The sequence below is a fragment of the Miscanthus floridulus genome, chromosome 13 (assembly GCF_019320115.1).
Source record: "Miscanthus floridulus cultivar M001 chromosome 13, ASM1932011v1, whole genome shotgun sequence".
Taxonomy (NCBI): Eukaryota; Viridiplantae; Streptophyta; class Magnoliopsida; order Poales; family Poaceae; genus Miscanthus; species Miscanthus floridulus.
Genome location: NC_089592.1, coordinates 76,067,444 through 76,090,274, shown reverse-complemented (window position 1 = coordinate 76,090,274; position 22,831 = coordinate 76,067,444). Strand labels below are relative to the sequence as shown.

The following is a 22,831-nucleotide window of genomic DNA, read 5'->3' as shown; positions in this document are numbered from 1 at the left end:
TAAGGTCTTCGTATATTATTTTATTTTTTATACAAATGAGATGTTCAGTGACAGAGTTGCATTCATTCATAAACAGTACAGTGCATATACAACATGCCTCGCACACTCGATCCGGCCACGGAGTCGCTCGCTACCATCATCGGCTGGTACAGCGGTAGATGAAGCCGTCGATTTGCCTAGGAGCACGAGACGGGGCGTCGTCTCGTGAGACGACGGACACGCTCTCTCTCCACATTGAATACGTCGTATGGAGGGTGTATCTGCAAAAACAGCGTTATACAGCGCGTTGTACGTGCCCTAATGCCTAAACAATCGATCTCATGGGCATTCCTCGACGGCTGCTTGAGGTTGCTCTCTCGATCCTTGCGACACGTCGTCGTGGTCTCGTGGAAGCCGTGGGACAGACCGAGCACACAGACAGCGTTGTGGTTTGGTTCGAGGACAGGCGGCGTGCAAGCCAGCGAGCAGTGGCGATCTCGAGCCGATGTGGGTAGGGCACCTACCCGTGTGTTGATTCGGTGCGGGGTGTTAATGCGCCTCGTGGAGTGGACAGTGGAAGATGGGCGCCACCACGAAGACAACGACGACGACTTGCACCGTTGCACGGCACGATCCACGCGGAAGACGGCGACCGTCCTGAGCTGGGACCGCCGCCCCGCGCACGGCGCGGAATTCTTCCCGCGCTGCCGTGCGACTGCGATCTCGTGTAAACAGGGCCACGGCACGGCGAACGGGAGTCGGGAACGCGGGACGCGCAAACGCCCGCCGTGCTGCTCGGGGTGGACGCGGCGCAGGGCACGAAGAAAACAGCGCAAATCCGTCGATTTCCCATCGGCTGGAGTCGTGCTCGTGCCGCGTGCGGTGCCGGCCGAGCTGGTGCTCTACTCGGCGGCCGGGCGGGCCAGTCTCACGCTGGGCTGGATGCGTGCGATCTGGGACGGATGGGCTGGGAGTCCGTCGGCCGATCGGGTCATGCTGCTACTAACCCAACGCTGGGCTGTACTGATGGTTCCTCCAATATTCGACGTCGGCTCTGCAATTTGCCAAGGCCCAAGTCGCTGGTATCTGGGCTGGGCCGTAGCGATTCCTCTCCAATCGCAGGAGACGTCCATCTGTCGCATCTCCCGTTGCCATGGGATGGGACCCACGGAATCCTCCCTCCCCCTGGCCGGCCGCCGCTCGGCTGCCCTCCGCGGCCTCCGGGCATCGCCATCGGAGTGAGCAGGAACCAGAAGGCGGGGTCGGTACAGTCCGTGCACCCGGGTCCCACTCACCTGAGGCCGTCCGTGGCTCCGTGCAAGATGGGGATTGGGGGAAGGGTGCGAGGTCACCGTCTCCCCGCGCCGTGTCGTCAATGTGAGTTCCTTCGTAAGATTCTGTGTCTCCTCGCCGGATTTACTTGCAGCCACACGATTGCGGGCTGCGATATCCAGCCTAGCTTTTTCGAGTCCTTGCAAATCTTCGTGGGGACGAGCGAGACCTGATGTCATGCCTAGCAGAAGGGTCGGTGATCCATAGGAGTTCCGCTTCCGCAGTTCGTGTATGGCCGACACGGTAATCGCTGCGAATTGAGGTCATGTGCGCCTTCCTTGTGCTTTTTTGGGTGTACGGTGGCTTTTGATCCAAAATCCCCTGCAATGCTTAGCTGGGGGATCCGCATCTTTTACGCTCAGAGGTGTCAGCTGGGGGATCCCCATCTTTTATCTGTTGCTGTGGTTAAAACAACGTCCTGACATGTCAGGTGTTTGTTCTGCAAAAGGGTTGTACGTACCACGTTTTGGAATGAGAGTTCGTTCGGACTAGCTTGCTCAAAGTCATGGCATTTGGTAACAGAGAGTGATCCAGTAGGTAATAGGACGGTCCTGACCCTTTGGTGGTGCTGCTGATTCATTGCAAAACCTGTACCTCTGTGCTCAGATAATCCAGCATGTGCTGCATTCAGATGGGAGATTGAATCAAAGCATGTAATACCACTGTACCAGTTGCTTCCTCAAATACTGCACGAATGAATGCATGACAGGAACATTCCAACTCAAATATTGTGACCAGATGTTGTCGGTATCCATTCTTCATGAAGACGTCAGTATAGCCGGCTCCATTGAATTCTTCAAATGGAATACCTTACTCGTTAGCTATCTGCAAAATTGGGTAACCAATAATGGAGGCTCAGAGAAGCTACATTTACTAGCAAGTTTTAAAATTGGTCTCTCTTTGAAGAGGTAGATGCAATCTTTTTTGAAAGCCTGGTCAATTTTCAACCCTTGTGCTAAAAGCTTGTGGGATGTGGTACTGAGGACCGGATAATTCAAAATTAAAGTGTCTAGGAGATCATATTTCAAGGCCTAAATATTTAGAATGTCTCCTCCTAGTCAAGGCTTTTTTCTTGTCAATCTACATCAGTTGCACCGTTTTGTAGCTGGAAGGTTGGTAATCCAGGCTGTCATTCAGTGAATTAGTCTGATGGGATGTAGCGATACCTGGCCCATTCTCTTCTAATGGCATCTCCTAAAGTTAGCCTTCTTCGTAATGTGAGCAGTAATCATGTTTGCAGAAGATTCAGGAAGACCAAGTCTTTTTGCTAGGAAAAGTGTAGGGAATCATTCAGGAGTATATACAAACTGCCGCCAAATGTTATTAAGCAAGTGGCTGTCTTGATGTAATTAACCACCATCTATTGATGAATTCTAAGGGGAGTGAGATCTATGTTAGCAAATAAATAGAAGAAAAGGCTACAAACAGAAGTTAGGACTTAGGATTGACACACTTTTCTCCTTGGTTTTTTCTCTACTCAACTGAATTGCAATGTGAAACTGAAAATTCGTATGATGGTAGATCTCTGAGTACTACATTTACAGTTGTTTTAGAAGTTTTCATATTGTGTTTTAATAACAAAATGATAGTATTTGTCATGATAGCTAGTGTATGATCCGCATTAGATGTCTCCTGGAAATGCACATCACAACTTATAGCTTATTGCATAAATATTGGAAGGTTGGATGGAATAGACCTATGACCTAGGAACATATTGTTTTCATCTGCCACTTCTCTTTGAAAAGAAACTTCTGTTTACTTCTTTTACTTTTCAGCACAGAACACACATCACTACCTGGGATAGCAACAGTGCACAAACTCTGAGAGTAACAATTTAACAGATGCAATTGTTATGGTGTGGCCATTTTGTTTGCATGGACATTTTTTCTCTTATTTTTTTTATACAAGATGCCTATATTCTAGATGAAATGAGATAAATCATTTTTTCAACCCAATGTCTCTCTTAGTCTCTTTTGTGGCAGAATACCTGAGATACACATTAGCTTCCATGGATTGGATTGTGTTTGTCTAGAATAATCTGCTAAAGTTTCTATCTTTTTGTGTTATACTTATTTATTTAAATAATAAGATGCTCTAGTTTTAGCGCACAGCCTTTCACAGATTGAAGTTTGTTGCATATGCAGATTCAGCAGAAGAATGAGTTAGCATTGTGTATCAGAAGATTGCTGCTATTCTATCAGCAGTTACTAGCATTTTTCTTGCAGACACGGCATAAATTAGCCCCTGTAGGCTTTAGTTGTCCAAAATATATGTCCATTGTTGCCTAGCTCCCCAGCACAGTATCTGAATAGCAAAACGTTTGTCTGTTGATTGATTGATGATGCTCCTTCTTATATCAACACTCCAAATATGTATAACTGAGTTGACATTATTTTTGTGGTTACAGAGCGTCAGAGTGCAGTCATTTCTTCCTCATGTCGGCAGATGTCTTGAATACCCACAAATTCTTAAGCTGTCCCTTGTTGTCATTTCTAAGCTAAAGTAAGTTGTAAGATGGATCCTTTCTCATATTCACTTTCTTGGGAGTTCGGTGGATTAAGAAACTCTAATTCTTATCCTTTCTTTGCATCTAGTTGCAGAATAACCATTTTGCTTACAGAATTAGAGTTTCATCTTTGCAACTGAGCTTTTTTATTAGCAAAAGTAAGCTTTGTGCTTTTTTTTAGCAAACATGAAATGAAACTGAGCTGCACGTCTTTGCATTAAAGAAAAGAACCAAGGCGATGCACCGATTTCTATGTCTAATTAATTAATTGCTGTCTTTTCTCATCTGTTGTACTAGCTCGATATGTAAATCAAACTCTTCAGAGGCTAAGCTCACCTGTTGATCATCATGTTGATATCACCAGTCTCAGTGAGCTAGGATGCTGACTGTCTGAATGTCTCAGCTTTCTCACAAATTAGAATGCAACATTTACATCATGGTGCACAATGTCATCATTGGCCCATACATATATGTTAGATATGCAGCTTGCAGAGCATATGCTAGTTGTTCCTCATGGTTTTATTTGTTACAGTGCACCACCAATGATAAAATGGTTGGTGAGATATAGTTGCTTAAGATGGCAACTGGGGCGGCACACATTTATATACCCCTGTGGGAATGGAAGCATCAATACTTAGAGATAATCATACTTTAGTTCCTGTTGCATCATTTGCAAACAAATTGCCGTGTTTAGAAAAGGATAGCTAACTAAAAATTTGAGCTAATCTATCTGCAAATAGGGTGTTGTTCATTTCAGTATGCTAGTTAATTAAGATCATATTATCACTCTGTACCATATTGGAATATTGAAGTACAATAATCAGCTTGGTCAAGGATGTTGACACATCTCATTTTAGATTATCGACTCTAGTAGTAGTACCCCATGATGCTGCAGTGCGATTGGTAACTGTCTTTTAACAAGGGCTTAACATGGTACAGTTTATAGGTCAGACTTAAACTCTTACTTCCAGATTACTCTAAAGTAACCAAATCACCATCGCTTTCTACATCAGCAAATAGAAAAGCATGGAAAGCACAGGACATTTTTTTAGTGATATTGCACGGAGATATACATATATGCAGGCAGACATCCATTGCAGTTGCAATGGAGCTTTCACAGCCCTTTTGTCTGATGTTTGTCTGCGGAGTTTGGTGGCTCACAGCATATATAAAATGCAATAGAAGCTTACTGATAGCCTTGTTCACTTAGTGTGTAATCTAGTACAAGCTGCCAGCTCATAGTAAATTGATCAATGGGGAGACAGCCATGCTGTGACAAGCAGGGGGTGAAGCGAGGGCCATGGACAGCGGAGGAGGACAAGAAGCTCATTAGCTTCATCCTGACACATGGTCGATGCTGCTGGCGGGCAGTGCCTAAACTGGCAGGGCTGCTTCGTTGCGGCAAGAGTTGCCGTCTGCGGTGGACTAACTACCTCCGCCCTGACCTCAAGCGTGGCCTCCTCAGCACTGCCGAGGAACAGCTCGTCATTGACCTCCATGCCAAGCTCGGAAATAGGTATACTAGCTTGCATGGTATATATAACAAGTGTGCATGGATGCGTATACTCCATTTTGTATGTTAATCCATCTTCTTTATTGTGCTATGGTAGAATAAGCTATATTTGCATCGGTTCCTTGGCATGGGTGAATATTCCCCTGGTTAAGCTTTGAAGTGCCAAGGAAACTGCAGAACATGTTGATGGAATACTTGGCTAAGAGTAGCTAGCTTATTCTTATATGTGTTGTAAGTCTACACGAAGTGTAGCAGCGCTAGCTGCTTCTTACTGTAAAATGATGCCACAAAGTTTAGAACCAACTGAATTCGTGCAATTAATAGTAACAAAGTTACATGCACGTGGTATTGTTGTCAAACCCCCTGGTGCTCCACATGTATCAACAAAGGCCAAGTTCAATCGAAATGTATAGTTTTGAGAAAGAAATAAATCCTGCAATACCAGGATCAGTTAATCAAGTTTACCTAGAGTTTGAAAAGTGGTTTTCATGGTTATTGAGTTTATTGCACCTTACATATTATAACCCTATAAATGGTATAATTTTTTACCTTGTCCCTAGTTTAGCACTCTGCAGTAACCTCTTTGTTGTTTCATGCTTTCAGTGCTCTTGCAAATGGCAAGTTATCTAAAAAACAACAAAATATAATGGCTACCTTTTCTTAGTTGTTGCACTTTGAATTGATAGTTATTACTGATACACCGATGTGGACTTCATGCCTGCATGTGAGTTAAAGAGCACACTAGAATTGAAGGGCAGTAGTAATAGGACCACTCGCGCTCAGGTCATTCTCAACCTCTTCACTTGTAGCACAAACTCCAGTTCTAAACCATGAAGCACACAATTGTGGAAATAATGAAAATTTGTAAATTTATGCAATTGCTTCAAATTCAGCTGGCTGAAACCTTAGTAAAAAGGGTTAGCTGCTCCTTTCTGCTCATGTGCTTCGTTCCCCAGAAACAAAATATTACAACCGCTTTGTGCGCTCCTAATGACTTAAACCTATGCAGATGGTCCAAGATCGCTGCCAAGTTACCTGGGAGAACAGACAATGAGATCAAGAACCACTGGAACACGCACATCAAGAAGAAGCTCATCAAGATGGGCATCGACCCGGCCACGCACCAGCCTCTAGCCAATTCCAAGGCAGCTTCCTCACAGTCCACAGTTACAGATGAATCTGCTAAATCCAGCGACTTCAGAGAGGAGCTGAGCTTGAAGGATGACAGCCATAGGGAGGTTCCGCTGTCCACTGATTCATCGGAGCAGTCCAGCTGGCCAGAGTCAGGCACCAACGGCTGTGATCAAGACCCTGAACTGCTGGTGAATTGGCTGTCAGAGACAGACCTGTCGATGGATGAGCCATGGCTGAATTTTATGAGCAGCAACGATGAACTTGGCAATGTCGAGGGGATGTTGCCATGGGATGGAACAACAGACTGGCTGCTGGACTACCAAGACTTTGGCATGTGCAGCTCGAACTCAGTCAACAATTCAATGTTCCACGCCTCAAATGGATCAAACTTCTAAAGATCGGGGAAAGACTGCCAATCAAAATGAGGAAGACAGACTGTAAGTTTGAGCGCACTGCACAGCTCCTAGTATAGAAAATAGATACAGTACTTACACGAATAAGATTGTGAAAAAAGAGATAGGCATGGGGCATATTTAGACCCTAGAATAGTGATACCTTGCCCTTAAAAGTAAGGGGTTTGTATTGGTAGAAGCCTAATGTTTCTCGGTATGAGAAGCTGAAGAACTAGATACAAATGCTCGAATCATGCAAGGCATCCTATGAACAAAGTTAGGGTATTACGTATGTGACACGCGGGGTCATGCTCAGCAGGTTGCAGTGAATAAAATAGCCTATTTTCTGTGCAAGGCTGTGCTTTGAGCAGTGCAGCAGCGAGGTATATCTCTGATGTCTCCCTGTTGCTGTCCCTGGCAACTGTGGAGCAATTACAGAGTTCAGAACATGTTATGTTAGTGACTCGACATCCTTCCAACAGTCAACTCACCATCCTACCAACATCAGACTCATCGCACAGGCTCTGAATTTTGATGTGCATAATGTGTACTGATTTTTAGCGAGGTATAAGCCAACGTCTAGTTTATTCTTGGGTAAGCTTAAGCAGTCGCATATCAGGGGGTGTTTGATTCCTACAGGAAAATTTTGGTCCCTGTTTCATCGAATGTTTGGACATATGCATAAAGTATTAAATATAGACGAAAAAAATAACTAATTGCACAGATTGTGGCTAATTTACGAGACGAATTTTTTAAGCCTAATTAGTCCATGATTTGACAATGTTGTGCTACAGTAAATATGTGCTAATGACGGATTAATTAGGCTTAATAAATTCGTCTCGTAAATTAGTCTCCATCTATATAATTAGTTTTATAATTAACTTATATTTAGTTCTCCTAAATAGCATCCGAACGTTCGATGTGACGTGGACTAAAATTTAGTTCATGGAACCAAAACACCCCCTCAGTCCAGTTTCCATTAAATGAACGTTCAGAGGCCAAAGGTGTCCCTATTCCGTTGTCGTCCATGTCCTTGACAAAGATGCAAGACCTTAAAGAAGGGTTCAGTGAACCAACCATCCGTACGGCGTACGTTTATAGTCACGTAATGCTGACGTGTCTCTTCCAACTTCGATGAAATGCCAGGAGAAACCAAGGCCGTTACGAATTCACAAGGCACGAAGGGGCTATTGATCCATGTCCTGCACGTCTAAGCAACTAGTTTACCAGCACATATACTTATTCATTATGGTTAAAGATAGAAGAAGAGATTAAAAATAGCACATACACACTCAGTATGAGCACCAGCTTTGGCCGAAGCTCTGCCCTTTGGTTTGTGGCAACTGAACTAAGTATTCAATTACCCTTTAAATGAAATATATACAATTCTAGCTGTACCTCTACCGGGTACATAGTTGTTGGCCAACTACCTACTCCTAAGTACAAGAGTACACCAACTACCTACTCCTAAGATACAGGGTACACCAACTACCTACTCCTAAGGTACAGGGTATACCAACTACTCCTAACAGTACAAAGCTTACCTCAGCCCACTACCAAGACATGGCTGATGTAATAGCTACCAACTAATGTACTAGAGGTGGCCTATTGCAATACTGCTACAGCTACAGGAACTGGTCGGCAGAGCCGATCAGTCCCAACTCCCAATAGGGAGTGGTCGGTCGAGCCGACCAGTCTCCAACCAAGGAGAGAATGGGGAGCACCAGATTATGTCTAACAATTTTTTCCATAATCCTGCTGCTAGCCCGATGCCTTGACCTCATCCATACCAATCATCTTCCTCAGCTTCATGAACTGTAGGTGTCCGAGTGACTTGGTGGAGATGTCAGCGAGCTATCTGTCGGTCTTGACAAACTCGATGACGATCTATCCTCCATCGATGCAGTCCCGAAGGAAGTGAAACTTGATGTCGATGTGCTTGCTCTGGTCGTAGAGGACATGGTTCTTAGCGAGGGCGATGGCGGGCTGGTTGTCCACCATCAAAGCTGGCGGGTGAGCTTCCTTGCCGGTCAGCTCGCCCAGCAGCCGGTGCAGCCAGACAGACTGGCACGCCGCCGTAGCCGCTGCTGAAAGGATCAAGATGCCCAAGAGGGGCGGTGAATTAGGCTAATTCTAAATTTCTTTGCAATAATTAAACCCTACGGTTAGCCCAACTTCACCCCTTGTGCCTAGAAAATATTTCTAATGTTCTACCGCACAAAAAGTCTTACAACCTAAGTTCCAATCCTACTCTAGTATGGTAATTCTATGAATATAAAGACAAAAATTAAATTGCTTAAAGTAAATGCTCAAAGTAAAGAGAGAATGAGGAACGCGGCGATATTTTCCGAGGTATTAGAGAGTCGTCACTCTCCACTAGTCCTCGTTGGAGCATCCGCACATGGGTGTAGCTCCCCCTTGATCTGCGCAAGGATCAAGTGCTCTCTATGGATTGATTCTTTGACACTCTATCGCGGTGAATTGCCCACAACCGCTCACAACTTGAGTTGGGTCATTCACAAGCTCTGCCGGATGATTACTAAGCTCCTAATCACCACCAAACCATCTAGGTGATGGCGATCACCAAGAGTAACAAGCACGAACTCTCACTTGACCACAATAAGCCTAATGAGAAAGGTGGATACACACTTTGCTACTCTTGCTTTCACTAATGAGGGCTCACTCTTGGATTCTTAAATCTCAATCACCTCACTAGGACCTTACTCTTCTTGGCACTCTCAAGGGTGTTTTTCAGTTGTTGGAATGAGCAAAAGTACCCTCTCACACGAATGGAGAAAGTATTTATACACCCGTGTTCAAAACGAACAACTATGTGCCTCTGCGGAGTGACCGGACGCTCCGATCAAGTTGATCGGACGCTCAGGTTAGTTCTCTCCGAAACCTAGTGTTTAAGTTGTGACCGAACGCTAGACAGCGTTCAGTTAGCACTGATCGGACTCTGGAACCTTACTAGAGTCGACCGGACGCTAGCACCCAGCGTCCGATCACTCACCTCTCAGCGTCCGGTCGCGCCAGATGATTTCACCTTGATCAAATGAACTGACCGAACTCTGCGCTAGCGTCCGGTCATACCGAAACCAGCGTCCGGTCAGCATTGACCCTCCATTCACTTCCAACTCACAATCATATGTGAATGAAGTTCGCTCTAATTGATTTAAGGGCTTTTTAGGAGCTACCTAGTGCTAGATTTAGCAAGTGTGCACCACACCTAATCCACTAGACTCACCTAGGTTAAGCTACCCATCCATACCCCCCTTAATAGTACGGCCAAAGGAAAAAAAACAAAGTCCTAAACTACTCTAAGTGTCTCTCTAACTCCAAACGACACTTAGAACTAGTCCATCCTTAACCTTGTCGGCCATCCTTTGAAAACTAAAATGATTTCCATCGTAGGGGCATGACAACCATGATTGCCCAATCAATCTCCATTACCATGACCTAACTTAATTGCCTCTATAAAATACACGTTAGTTATAGTAATCACATATTATCATTAATCATCGAAACCTAACTAGGGGCCTAGATGCTTTTAGCTGCGACAAACTCCGCCTCACACGTCGATAGCGCATGATCTTTTGCTTCAGCAACTGCCAAACAATGGGGGCCGCTTCAAAGAAGATGAGCACGTCAGAGGTGCTCCGTCGCCCATGTTCGCATCGCTGAAAACAGTGAGCTCCGACTCACCTTCCTTTGCCTTGGGGTGCCTCATTGAACACCGTGAGCCGCAACCCTCCCTTGCCGCCACTCTTGCGGAAGATGATCGCTTGATCGAGCGTCCCCTTGACGTAGCACAGCAACCTTTTCACTGTTGACCAGTGATCTTCGCGCGGGTCCTCCATGAAACGGCTGACGTACCAAACCATGAACGCAATGTCTGGTCGGGTATGAGTGAGGTAGCACGGCCCGCCGATGATACTCGATAGCACATCACGTCCACCTTTGTAGCAGTGTTGTGCTTGCTCAGCTTCAGCTGCTCCTCCATCGGAGTTGCGCACGGCTTGCACTCCGCCATGCCGCTGCGCTCCAGTAGCTTCTCCACGTAGGCACGCTGACCTAAGGAGATGCTCTGCTTCCCCTGCCACACCTCAATGCCGAGGTAGTAGGAGAGCGCGTCGAGATTGCTCATCTTGAAATGAGCTACCATCTCACGCTTGAAACCATTTGTAAGGAAAATAGATCCTAAGCTTATTTACTTTGGATTTTGGTGTTTGATGACCAACACAATCAAATTAGACAAATGAATTTGTAAGTGATTATTTTGTAGTTCAATAGGGTGCAAGACGTGACTTGGATGAAGGCGACGTGATGATCCGATGATCAACACCTTAAGCTAGACCCTAGAAGCACAAGAGAAGACTCAAGATATCAAGCAAAGTCGAAGCATGAAGATAGGAACCAAGCCAGATGTAAGATCGTGAAGATACGAGCTCATAGAGATGACCGTACGCTGGAAGGTGATCGACTGGATGCTCCGATCAGTGACTCGGCTACAACAGGCGTCAGCAGCAGCGACCGGACGCTGAACAAGTAAAATGACCGGACGCATCAATGGCACTGTTCATCATCCCGACAACACATTCAACATTGACCGGACACTGGCGGCAAATCGATCGAACGCAAAACAACAGCATCCGATCGAGTATAGAAAGGTTCCAGAGCGGTGAAATTACGATCGGACGCATCCAATGGAATATGACCGGACGCTGGCAGCATCCAATCAGTTGATCGCGGCTCTAACAGTCGAGACGACCGGACACGTCTGGTCAGGACGTGATCAGCATTCGGTCAGTAGCAGAAAAGCGGGATTTCATCCCCAACGACTACTTTCTCACTAGGGCTTATAAATAGACCCCCCAACCGGCCATTTGAAGTGAGTGGAGCTGAGAAAACATACCAAGGGTGTTGACACATCATTTTAGTAATCTCCACTTGCATAGTGCTTAGTGATTCATTAGGTGATTAGCATAGGTGCTTTGCAAAGTGCTTAGGTTGATTAGACCACCGCTTATGCGCTTACTCTAGGTTTAGGCCTAGTGTTTAGTGAGGTTTACATATCTCTTACCACTCGATGCTTGCGTACATCTTTGTTGTATATCGAAGGGGCTTGTAGTCTTGCGAGATCACACCAACCACGTTTGTGGTGTGGCCAACACCGTATACCGGAGGGAACAAGGCCTGCGGCGTTTTGGCCGAAAGCTTGATAGTGAAGATGGCGGGGAGTATCTAGGAGAGGCTTGCCGGAAGGCACGTCGAAGACCCACTTGCGCGTAGGGAAGGCCCGAGGCTATCCACGAAGTTACCCGACCAGAAGCTTGGCCCTTGTGAGGGATTTCTTGCGAGGGACTCCAACAAGGACTAGGGGGAAGCTTGCGCGCTTCTCGACACCTCAGTAAAAATACCAGAGTCGTCGATGTGAGTTTGCATATCTCTACCTTATTCTTTAGCTTCCGCATTTATATTGATTGTATTACTCCTTGCGGTAGAGATAGCAACACACTAGCAAAATCGTAGTTGCACATTTAGATAGTTTATCTATTGCATAGGTTTTGCTAGGGTTAGAAAAAGAGGCCATAGTTTAGAGTTAGATTTTTAAGTTACCTAATTCACTTCCCCTCTTAGGCATCGTGGTCCCCTACAAGTGGTATCAGAGCCAGGTTGGCTCAATTTAGACTTTTGGCTTCACCGTCGTTGAGTCGACGCTTTTTAGAGTGGTTGGGATGGATACCTCTAGGCCTCCGTACTTTGACGGCACTAACTTCCCCTATTATAAAGCTAGAATAGCTTGCCACCTTGAGGCGGTTGATTTGAGTGTTTGGAGAGTCACTCATGACGGGATAAAACTTATTAAGAATTTCGCTAAACCCACGAAGAGTGAAGAAAAAAAATTCATTTCAATGCTAGAGCTAAAAGTTGCTTGTTTGAATCATTTAGTATGGATATGTTTAACCAAGTGTTCACTTTAAATACGGCACATGAAATTTGGTTAAAACTTCAAGAGCTCTATGATGGCACATCTAATGTCTGTGAGCAAAAATATTGTCTAACTAAACAAAATTATGATTCCTTTACAATGAATGATGATGAGCTTGTTCGTGATATGTATTCTCATTTGAATCTAATTATCAATGGGCTCCATTCAATAGGATTAACAAAGCTAGATGATGCGGACATCGTGAGTGTCGGTGTTTCGGACCGAGGGGTCCTCAACCGACTAGTGAATTTGTTCTGTGTGCTCCCGATTCCGGATGGTGATGCAAAGAGACACAAGGTTTATACTGGTTCAGGCAATCGGTGCCCTACGTCTAGTCTGAGAGATCGAACTTGTATTCCTTGCACCGAAGTGCTCGTAGTAGGGGGTTACAAGCTAAGGGAGAGAGGGAACTAGTCCCAGGTCTCGGCAGGGTGTCGTGTAGACCGTCTGAGATGTTGCTCTCAAGCGGTTGGAATGTGTGCGTGTGTGTTTTTTGGTCCCCCCCTAAGTGGCCCTAGTCCTCTCCTTTTATAGTTGAAGGGAGGGCAGGGACAGTACATGTATTACTGTGCGGCATCGTGCCAATAGGGGCGGCATGTCTGAACCCTGTGGCCTATTCCTGTGGCGGCGTGGCCGTCGGAGTAGTCCGTCCTGGGAGTAAAGGGGCGGCGTGGTCGTCACATCAGGTCCTGTGCATCGTGGGAGCCTAGGGAGTGTCTCGGAGCAGACGTGGCGGCGAACGTGCAAGCCACGGTGGACAGATTGTGCGCGAGGCTGAGGCCTGGTCGGTGCTGAGGCTTGTACTGCGGTGGGGGGTCTCGGCAGGCACGAACCCTGAGACTGCCGAGGCCCTGGTGTACAGTGCCGAGGCCTCGAGCGAGCGGCGGGTCGTGGGCACAGTGGTAGGACACAGTGGCCGGTAACCCCCATCATACCCTGTCCCAGGCGTTGATCGTGGGCATAGTGTTGGGACACAGTGGCCGGTAATCCCCGCCGTGCCCTGTCCTGGTCGGTATGGCGCTGATGCGACTTCGGGTCACGTTGGCCATTCTGTGACGTTGAGCTGTTGTCCGGCTGAGATTGCGGGAGTGGTTGAAAGTATTAATGAGACATGACGCGCTGTCGGGAGGGTCGGCCGAGGCGGGGGGGCGAGGGACCGCAGACGAGCCAGCCTCGAGCGATACGAAGAATGCTCCTTGCCGAGGCCTCGCGCGAGAGGCCTCGCGCGATACGGAGAACGCACCTCCTGCCAAGGCCTTCTATGGAGAGCCTTGGGCGAGGCGGAGACGGCGTTCCCTACCGAGGCCTTCCCTGGGGAGCCTTGCCAGGATGCCGAGACCTCCTTCTCGGGGCTTGAGGCGAGGAGGAGGAGGAGCCAGTGGGACTGATCGCGATGGGGAGGGGCCCACGACTTACCTTTTTGCTTTTATTATTTTTTAGATGGGACTTGGGCAACCCATTTGATGTTTTGCTTGGGGTACCCCATTCTAAGGTACCCGACAGTAGCCCCCGAGCCTCGGGGGGAGTGCGTGCACTCCCCCTGAGGGTTTGCCGAGGCTGGGTCCATACCTGCTCCGTAGGAATTGGGGTTTGTTACTCCTCCAGGGGCTTTCTTCATTTCCGTGTCTGAACGAGTAGTTCTTATTGCATTTGCCAAACCCCCAAGCGCAAGTTCGGGTTGCGGGGGTCTCAGTGAGGCTGCAGGGAAAAAGGCCTCTAGCCTCTGCGTAGAGCGAGAGGTTCGTTAGGGGTCCCCTGACTTTGGGTATGATCCTCACGCTTCCTTTCGCTCGGAAGGAGGGGTGGAATGTGCCAGGCTACCCTCGATGGGCACGAGCGTGGACACTTCCGGTGAGCTGTTAGCGGGTAGTCCGAGTGGAGGCCCGAGCCCCGTTCGTTGGGGGACGGCTAGTGGTCCAGGGACGCACTCCAAGAGTACCGAGGGGTTTCTCTAGTGGGTGCCGAGGCCGTTCGCGGGCCTTGGTGGCTCGGTGCCGCCCTACGGTGGGATCCCATTCGGATACTTCCCCGCCGGTCTCAGACACGACTTAGGACGCCCCGAGCGACCGTTCGCTCGGGTCTAGGACATTCGTAGGCTCGCCCCGATGTTGTCCCTGACTCTATTGCCCTGGGGCGGCTGTCGAAACCTTTTGGAGGCCCAGCCTTCGAACCCCTGGACCGTAATGAGCTCGGTGCCCTTTTATCGTGTTTGTAGTGAAACTTCTAGCGCGGTTTTGGACTGTTTGTCTTTGTCTTGGGTGTTCTGGCCCTTTCACCTAGTCTTCACGTGTCCTTTTCGTTCGGACGGAGGGTTAGTTTGCCGAGCCCATTCTGGTCTCGGCGAGGTTGCAGGAAGAGCCCCTAGCCTCTGCGTGAGAGGGCCGTCAGGAGTTCTCCTGACTTTTTATACGCCCCTCGCGCATGAGGGTTTGTTTGCCGAGGCCTCTTTAGGCGCGACCCCGGGTCGTGAGGTCTCGGCATATTTGCAGGAGGAGCCCCCTAGCCTCTGCATAGGGCGAGAAGGCCGTCGGGGGTTCCCCTAACTTTTTATGCGACCCTTGCGCTTCCTTTTCGCTCAGAAGGAGGGGTGGAATGTGCCTCGCTACCCTCGATGGGCACGAGCGGTGGCACTTCCGGTGAGCTGTTATCGGGTAGTCCGAGTGGAGGTCCGAACCCCGTTCGTTAGGGGACGGCTAGCGGTCCAGAGACACACTCCAAGAGTACCAGCGGATTTCTCTAGTGGGTGCCGAGGCCATTCGTTGGGCCTCGGTGGCTCGATGCCTCCCTACGGTGGGATCCCATTCGGATACTTTCCTGCCGGTCTCGGACACGACTTTGGGCGTCCCAAGCATTTTGCTCGTTTGGGTCTCGGCCTCGTACAGGCTCGCCCACAGTCACCCCTGACTCTATTATCCTGGGGCGGCTGTCGAAACCCTTTGGGGTCCAGCCTTCGAACCCCTGGATCGTAATAGGCTCAGAGCCCGGTTCCTTCCTGTGAAAGGAACAGGCCGTGGGAAATACCTTCCCTATCGGCTCGGCCGCGGGGGGGCGCGCCTTTTGAGGCGGTTTCATGGGGAGGCAAAACGACGCCTGCTACCGTAGTGGCCGAGCGCGACGTGATGGACGGGACGTAACTGTCCTCGCATTTAATGCGGGAGACGTGGGCGCGTGGGCCGCCAAAATCGGCTCGTGGTTAACCGCGCCGGACGGGGAAAACCTCCCCGATTTCATCGCCCGTTCGTTTCACCTCCCCCCTGCATAAATACCCGAAGAGTCTCGCCCCTCCCTATCTTACCTTACCTGCCACCTCTATCGAGCCGTCGCCAGAGCCACGGGTGCCGGGAAGAAGAGGAGAGAAGAGCGAGCCTAGGGGGAAAGCGAGAAAAAAGCGAGAGCGTGGAGGGAGAGAGAAAAACTCACCGCCACGCCCGATTCCTCCATCGCATCCATGGCCGGCAATGTCGTTGTTGTCGAGGTGGATCCTTGGGATCTGTCGGATGTCACTGAGGAGATGCTCCAGTCGCTTGTCGACGGTGGACTCCTCCGCCCGGTGACAGACTCTAGTAGGCCGGAGTGGATTGCTCCGTACGGCGAGCCGGAGCCGAGGCCCCACGACGGCTACGTTGTGAGCTTCGTCTCCTTCCACGAGCGCGGCCTCGGCGTTCCGGCGGGCCGGTTCATGCGGGCGCTCACGCATTACTACGGCGTGGAGCTCCACAATTTTAATCCTAACTCCATCGCTCAGGCGGCTATCTTTGTTGCCGTCTGCGAGGGGTATTTGGGGATCGCTCCCCATTGGTATTTGTGGCTCCACCTATTCCGGGCGGGGCATACTACCAAGCCGACGGGCACATCGGGCAAGAGGAAGGCATCGAGGGCCGGAGGCTGCACCCTCCAAGTGCGTCAGGACCGCCTGCATCTCTATATCCCGGCCCAACTCGTGTCCTCCAACCACCAGTGGTACATGAGTTGGTTTTACCTCCGCAACGATGACGGAGGACTTCCCCCTTATACCGGGTGGATTGTGGGGAGTTGCCCAGAGAAATGGAAGTGGGGCATCCCGAAGGTCGACCAGCCCAAGCTGGAGCCGCTCCTGGAGGGGCTGGTGAGGCTGCGGAACCATGGCCTCACCGTCGCTGTGGTCGTGGCCGCCTTCCACCGCCGGAGGGTGCTGCCGCTGATGGCTCGGCGGCGGCGGCTGTTCGAGATGAGGCCGGGTGAGCCCATCGAGGGCACCCGGATGTCTTCCTCTGCCCTCTCCGACGAGGAAATTCACCGTCGGGTGGGGGAGACGGTAGATGTGAAGTTGAGGGGTGGCAACCTGACCCCCTTCGCAATGTGTCCGTCGCGGGGGTTCCTTTCGTTGGTAAGTCGAGCACCGCTGTAGCCTCTGAACCTCCTCGATCTCCCTTTATCCTTTGTTTCCTTATGCGCGTTTGTTGTTTCTTTAGGGGATGAGGGACGTGCGCTCCTCCCCGCCGCCCGTTCCCGAGGACGCGGGGCAGCGGGCGATCAACCGCGCTCATGCCGACGCGTAGAAGAAGCGGAAGGATGCTAAGGCGGCGAAGCGCACGAAGCATATCCTTGCACGCGAGGCGTTGGATAAGCGCCGCCGTCAGCAACGGAAGGATGGTCTCCCATTGGAGGAATCCCCGTCGACGTCGTTGTCGACGGTGGCCTCGGACGGGAATGACAAGGGTGAGGAGGGGCGAGGCCCCCTAGACCACCTTCCAGACGTCGAGGAGGTGGCGCCCAAGGCGTCGGTAAGCAGCCCGGCACCCCCAGGAAAAGGAGAGGAAGCGGACCCGGGGCCGGCGATGGCCCCCTCCGGGGCTGAGGCCGACACGCCCGAGGCGCGGGCGTTAGGCAAATGCACCGTCAGCCCTGTAAGCTCGGTGGTCGCGGCGGAGCCAGTGGCGGTGGAGGCGGCGCTGCCGGCCCCGCCGAGGGTCGAAGGGGCGCCGGGGTCCGCCGAGGACCGACCGGCGCCGATGGATACGGATGCGACACCACTGCCGCCGCCTCCGCCATTGCAGAGGAGGTTTGCTGTGGCGAAGCTGGGGCTGCCCCATTCAAAGTAAGTGTGTTTTTGACGGGGTTATGGTGTCTTCCATTCGCTTTTTTGGTCTCGTGCTGACCCTGTAGGTTGATTTTCTTTAGTCGGAAGCGGCCTGCGGACGACCTCCCCTTGGCGCCCCTTAAAGCGCTTAAGGCGAGCCCCGGCTCCTCTGCCCACTGGGTGGTAGAGGCACAAGCCGCCATCCAGCGCGACGCGGCGTCGGTGAGGGTCGACCCACAGGAACCGGCTGCCCAGGGAAGGGTTGCCGAGGCGGCCCCTACACGGTCGGATGGGGCCATCGTGCCCTTTGTTGCCGAGGCTCCCGGGGCCTCTAGGGCTGAGGCGATGGGGGCCCCGGCGCCCATGACCGCCGAGACCGCAGTGTCCGCGGTCGGCGCTTCTGCGTCTGCCGAGGCCATAATGACGGAGGCCGGAGCCCCCGAGACCGCCGAGGCCGTGATTGCAGAGGTCGGAGCCCCCGAGGTCACCATGGCCGTCGTGACGGCAGCGAGGCCGTCTGTGCAGGAGGCAGAGATGTCGGCGGCGGAGGCCTCGGCCGTGCCCTTGGCTCAGGGCCCGCTGTTGTTGCGGGAGAGTGCCCGGGAGACGGAGGTCTATCCGATCTCCTCCGACGATACTTCCCGGGCGCAGGAGGTGGTCGGCGCCGAGGAGGCCGATGTCGTGGAGTAGCCGGCGCCGCTCTTAGACGAGGGAAGCTCGGCCCTCGTGCGGGTGCGACCCGAGCCCCGCGGGTGGGATCACCCGTGGGTACTGTGGCAGAGCCGGGATGACCCTGAGGGGGAGCCTCTGTTCGCCCTCGAGGACATGGCTGAGGGCGGGCGCTGGAGTACCTTCGAGCAGTACCGCGAGCTGGCGGAGCGGTCGCTACGGACGGCGCTATCCGTGGTGGCCGACGAACTGCCCAGAGTCACCCAGGTTCGTGTTTTCCCTTTCTCGTGCGACGTTGTTCTTTCCTTGGTTTTGTTGCAATCGACGACCTTTGCTCTGCTTCCTCAGGAGCTCGAGACCCGGTCCCTTGGGAAGTCGGTCTTCCTTCGGCGGGAGAGGGGAATCTGGGACCAGCTTCAGAGGCAGAGGGGCCTTCTTGCCGATGCTAACGAGCTTCTGTCGGCCCGAAGCGCGGAGGTGGAAGACCTCTGCCTTCGCTGTGCCGATGCAAAGGTCGAGGCGGCCACCGCCCAGACGTAGCTCGCCCCCTTGGCGGCGCGGATCAAGGAGCTGGAGGAGGAGCTTACCCACGCCGTCAGCGATCGGGATGCCTTCAGATCCCGGGCTGAAGAAGCGATGGCCTCAAGCAAGGCCCTCACTGGGCAGCTAGGGGCAGAGGAGAGTGCGCACCGGCTGACCAAAGGCGCTCTGAATGAGGCCCTTGCTGCGGTTGAGGCCTCGCGAATCGAGGCTGTGGTTTTGAGGGGGACGGTCGAGGGTGAGTTTGAGTCCCCTTGTTTTGTTTTCTTTCCCTTATGCTTGCTCCCTAACTTCCTTGTATGACGCAGAGCTGGGGAGTGAAGCTTCCAGGGCAGCCGAGGCCTCTCGAGTCGAGGCCCAGCGGTTGAAGGAGAAAGCCGAGGCCTATCAGGCTGAGACCCGACGCTGGGAGCTGAAGGCCAAGGGTGAGCTCCGTGGGCTTCCGTCCCTAACTTAGGTTGTTTTTTCTCTGGCTCGACCTCATTCCATTTTCCGTGGTGCAGAGTCAGAGGCAGAGATCATTCGGGCTGCCAAGGCTTCCAGCGCGGTGCAGACGGTGCTCGAGACCGAGATCGGGGAGCACGAGGTGCTAAAGTGTGCTGCCCTTTCTACCTGCGAGGCCCTAGAAGTCGAGGGGGTTCAGTCGGGTAGCTCCCTTGGGAGCCGCTTGATTGCGCTGAGCAGCCAGATGCGCGAGCGGCTCCGAGGGGCGCTGCATACGGGTGTCAAGCGGGCGATGGCCGTCTTCTCCTCTCACTACCTTGGCGTCGACCTCCCGGCCATCAGTGATGGCTATGTTCTGCCTGATGATGACGAGGAGGCCCACGCGGTGGTCGCAAAGCTGCTAGAGGCGGCGGAAGGCCCTGGCACGGCGCTGGCGACGCTCTTTGAAGAGGAGGTGGTTCCTCCCCTACCATCTGCTGGCGCTAGAGGCCCTGAGCCTTGATCTGGGCCCCGGGGGCTATGTAAAGATAGAATAGGGGTTATTTTTATACCATAATGTTTGTGGCCGTCGAGGCCTTTATTTCTGACGTATTTGTGTTTCTTAGTTGTTTTTCTCATGTTTCCGAGCCTTTGCCCTCTGCTACTCCTGATCAGATTTCGTTTGCAAAACACCCCTTTGGGGCCTAAGCCGTCCCTTGAGCGAGAGGTATTGAGGGAGTGCCGTAGCCCAGGGGCGTAGGCCGTCTCGTGACTCAACCGGCCTCTTGCTTAGGAAACAGACCTTGGTCCAAGGAGTCTCTACAAATGATTCGTCAGAGCCTGCTAGAGACTTGGCGTAGGAATTTTTTCGAAAAGCAATTAAAAAATAGTGCGTGGGACCTAGGGGAAGTCCCCCATCTAGCCCCCGAGGGAGGCTTGGTTCTGCCGAGGCAGAGCCAAGTCTCCCTTATTGTGTTTATTGTACTGCCGAGACCTACGGTGGGCTTGAGGGGTTTCTCGAAAAATAAAGACCAACTAAAGAACGCTTTTTAATTGCATTTCGAGAAACGACATATACAATGCTTGGAAATTTAGGGATAAAAGTGACGTAGCTGTTCTATGTTCCAAGCGTTGGTGAAGATTTCGCCCTTCTCATTGGCTAGCTTGTAGGTCCCGGGCTTCAGGACTTGGGCGATGATGTACGGTCCTTCCCATGGCGGGGTCAGCTTGTGGCGACCCTTGTTGCTCTGTGCTAGCCTCAGCACCAGGTCGCCTACCTTCAGGTCTCAGCCTCGTATGTGTCGGGCCTGATAGCGCCGTAGGCTCTGCTGATACTTGGCCGAGTGTAGTAGCGCGACGTCTCGGGCTTCCTCCAGCTGATCGAGGCGTCCTCTCGGGTTGTGCGGTTGCTTTGTTCGTTATAGGCTTGCAGCCTTGGGGAACCATATTCCAGGTCAGTGGGGAGGATGGCCTCGGCCCCATAGACTAGGAAGAAAGGCGTGAACCCCATGGCACGGCTCGGAGTGTTCCTCAGGCTCCAGATGACCGATGGGAGCTCGGCGAGCCATTTCTTGCCAAACTTTTTCAACCGGTTGTGAATTCTTGGCTTGAGGCCTTGTAGGATCATGCCGTTGGCATGCTCTACTTGGCCATTGGTCCTTGGGTGTCCTACGGCCGACCAGGCCACACGGATGTGGTGGTCGTCGCAAAACATCAGGAACTTTTTGCCGGTGAACTGCGTCCCGTTGTCGGTGATGATGGTGTTGGGGATCCCAAACCGGTGGATAATGTCAGTGAAGAACAGCACTGCCTGCTTGGATTTGATTCGGTTGATCGGACGGGCCTCGATCCATTTGGAGAACTTGTCGATTGATACCAGTAGGTGGGTGTAGCCCCCGGGGGCCTTTTCAGAGGCCCAACCATGTCGAGCCCCCACACGGCGAACGGCCATGTGATGGGGATGGTTTGTAAGGCCAGGGCCGGGAGATGTGTCTGCCGAGCGTAGTACTAGCATCCTTCGCAGGAGCATACTAGCTTGGTAGCGTCGGCGATCGCCGTCGACCAGTAGAACCCTTGGCGGAAAGCGTTCCCTACGAGCGTCCGAGGCGCCGCATGGTGCCCGCAGGTGCCTGCGTGTAAGTCCCAAAGTAGGGCTTGGCCTACCTCGGAACTGATGCATCGTTGAAGGACACCTGAGGGACTTCGCCTGTATAATTCACCATTGTAGAGGGCGTAGGTCTTGGCTCGGTGCGCAAGCCGTCGTGCTTCAGTTCGGTCGTCGGGAAGCTCCCCCCGATCAAGCCAATCGAGGAACGGGACTCGCCAATCCGTGTCCTGATCAGTCTGTGGAGGCTTGGTGCTGACTTCCATGACCTCGGGCTCGGTCGAGGGTGTCTCGGCAGCAGAGGGGGCGTCGGGCTTTGCCATGGGTTCCCCAGGTGGGCCCTCCTCTGCTGTCGAGGTGCAGCCGATGGAAGGTTTGTGGAGGTCTCTGGCGAAGACGTTTGGGGGGACCGGGGCCCATGCCGAGGCCATCTTTGCCAGCTCGTCGGCGGCCTCGTTGTACTTTCGCGCGACGTGATTTAGTTCGAGACCATCGAACTTGTCTTCTAGGCGTCGCACCATCTTGCAGTAAGCCTCCATTTTAGGGTCGAGGCAGTTTGACTCCTTCATCACTTGGTCTATGATGAGTCGCGAGTCGCCTCGGATGTCGAGGCGCCATGCTCCAAGCTCGATGGTGACCTGTAAGCCATTGATGAGGCCCTCGTATTCGGCCACGTTGTTGGAGGCGGCGAAGTGGAGCCGCACCATGTAGCACATGTGTACTCCAAGGGGCGAAATGAAGAGCAGACCCGCGCCTGCCCCGGTCTTCATCAGGGATCCATCGAAGTACAGGGTCTAGCACTCCGTCTGAATCTGAGCAGGTGGCAGTTGAGTATCCGTCCATTCAGCCACGAAATCGGCCAAGACCTGAGACTTGATTGCTTTTCGAGGCGCAAAGGTCAAGGTTTCCCCCATAAGCTCGACAGCCCACTTGGCTATCCTGCCCGAGGCCTCTCGGTTATGAACTATCTCGCCCAGGGGGAAGGATGATACCACAGTCACTAGGTGTGACTCGAAGTAGTGGCGCAGCTTGCGCCGGGCCAGGACCACGGCGTAGACTAGCTTCTGGATGTGGGGGTAGCGCGCTTTGATCTCGGAGAGCACCTCGCTAATGAAATAGATAGGTCGCTGGGTAGGCAGAGTATGCCCTTCTTCCTGCCTCTCTACTACTACGGCGGCGCTGACCACT

At 51.8% G+C, this 22,831-nt stretch overlaps 1 protein-coding gene across 5 annotated transcripts; it reads left to right on the top strand.

Annotated features, from left to right (window-relative positions):
* Window positions 1–1,022: 1,022 nt before the first annotated feature.
* Window positions 1,023–7,347, top strand: LOC136501491 (MYB-like transcription factor ODO1). Of its 5 annotated transcripts, XM_066497014.1 has the most exons (4): window positions 1,023–1,356; window positions 3,719–3,813; window positions 5,028–5,333; window positions 6,340–7,347. In XM_066497014.1, exons 3-4 carry the CDS (start codon window positions 5,071–5,073, stop codon window positions 6,857–6,859), a joined length of 783 nt encoding a protein of 260 aa, XP_066353111.1. In that variant the 5' UTR covers window positions 1,023–1,356; window positions 3,719–3,813; window positions 5,028–5,070; the 3' UTR covers window positions 6,860–7,347. The 5 variants fall into 5 exon arrangements, with proteins under 5 accessions (XP_066353111.1, XP_066353109.1, XP_066353113.1 ...); XM_066497012.1 differs by having other exon boundaries at window positions 3,719–5,333; XM_066497016.1 differs by lacking the exon at window positions 1,023–1,356 and adding an exon at window positions 1,372–1,554 and having other exon boundaries at window positions 3,719–5,333.
* The last annotated feature ends 15,484 nt before the right edge of the window (window positions 7,348–22,831 follow it).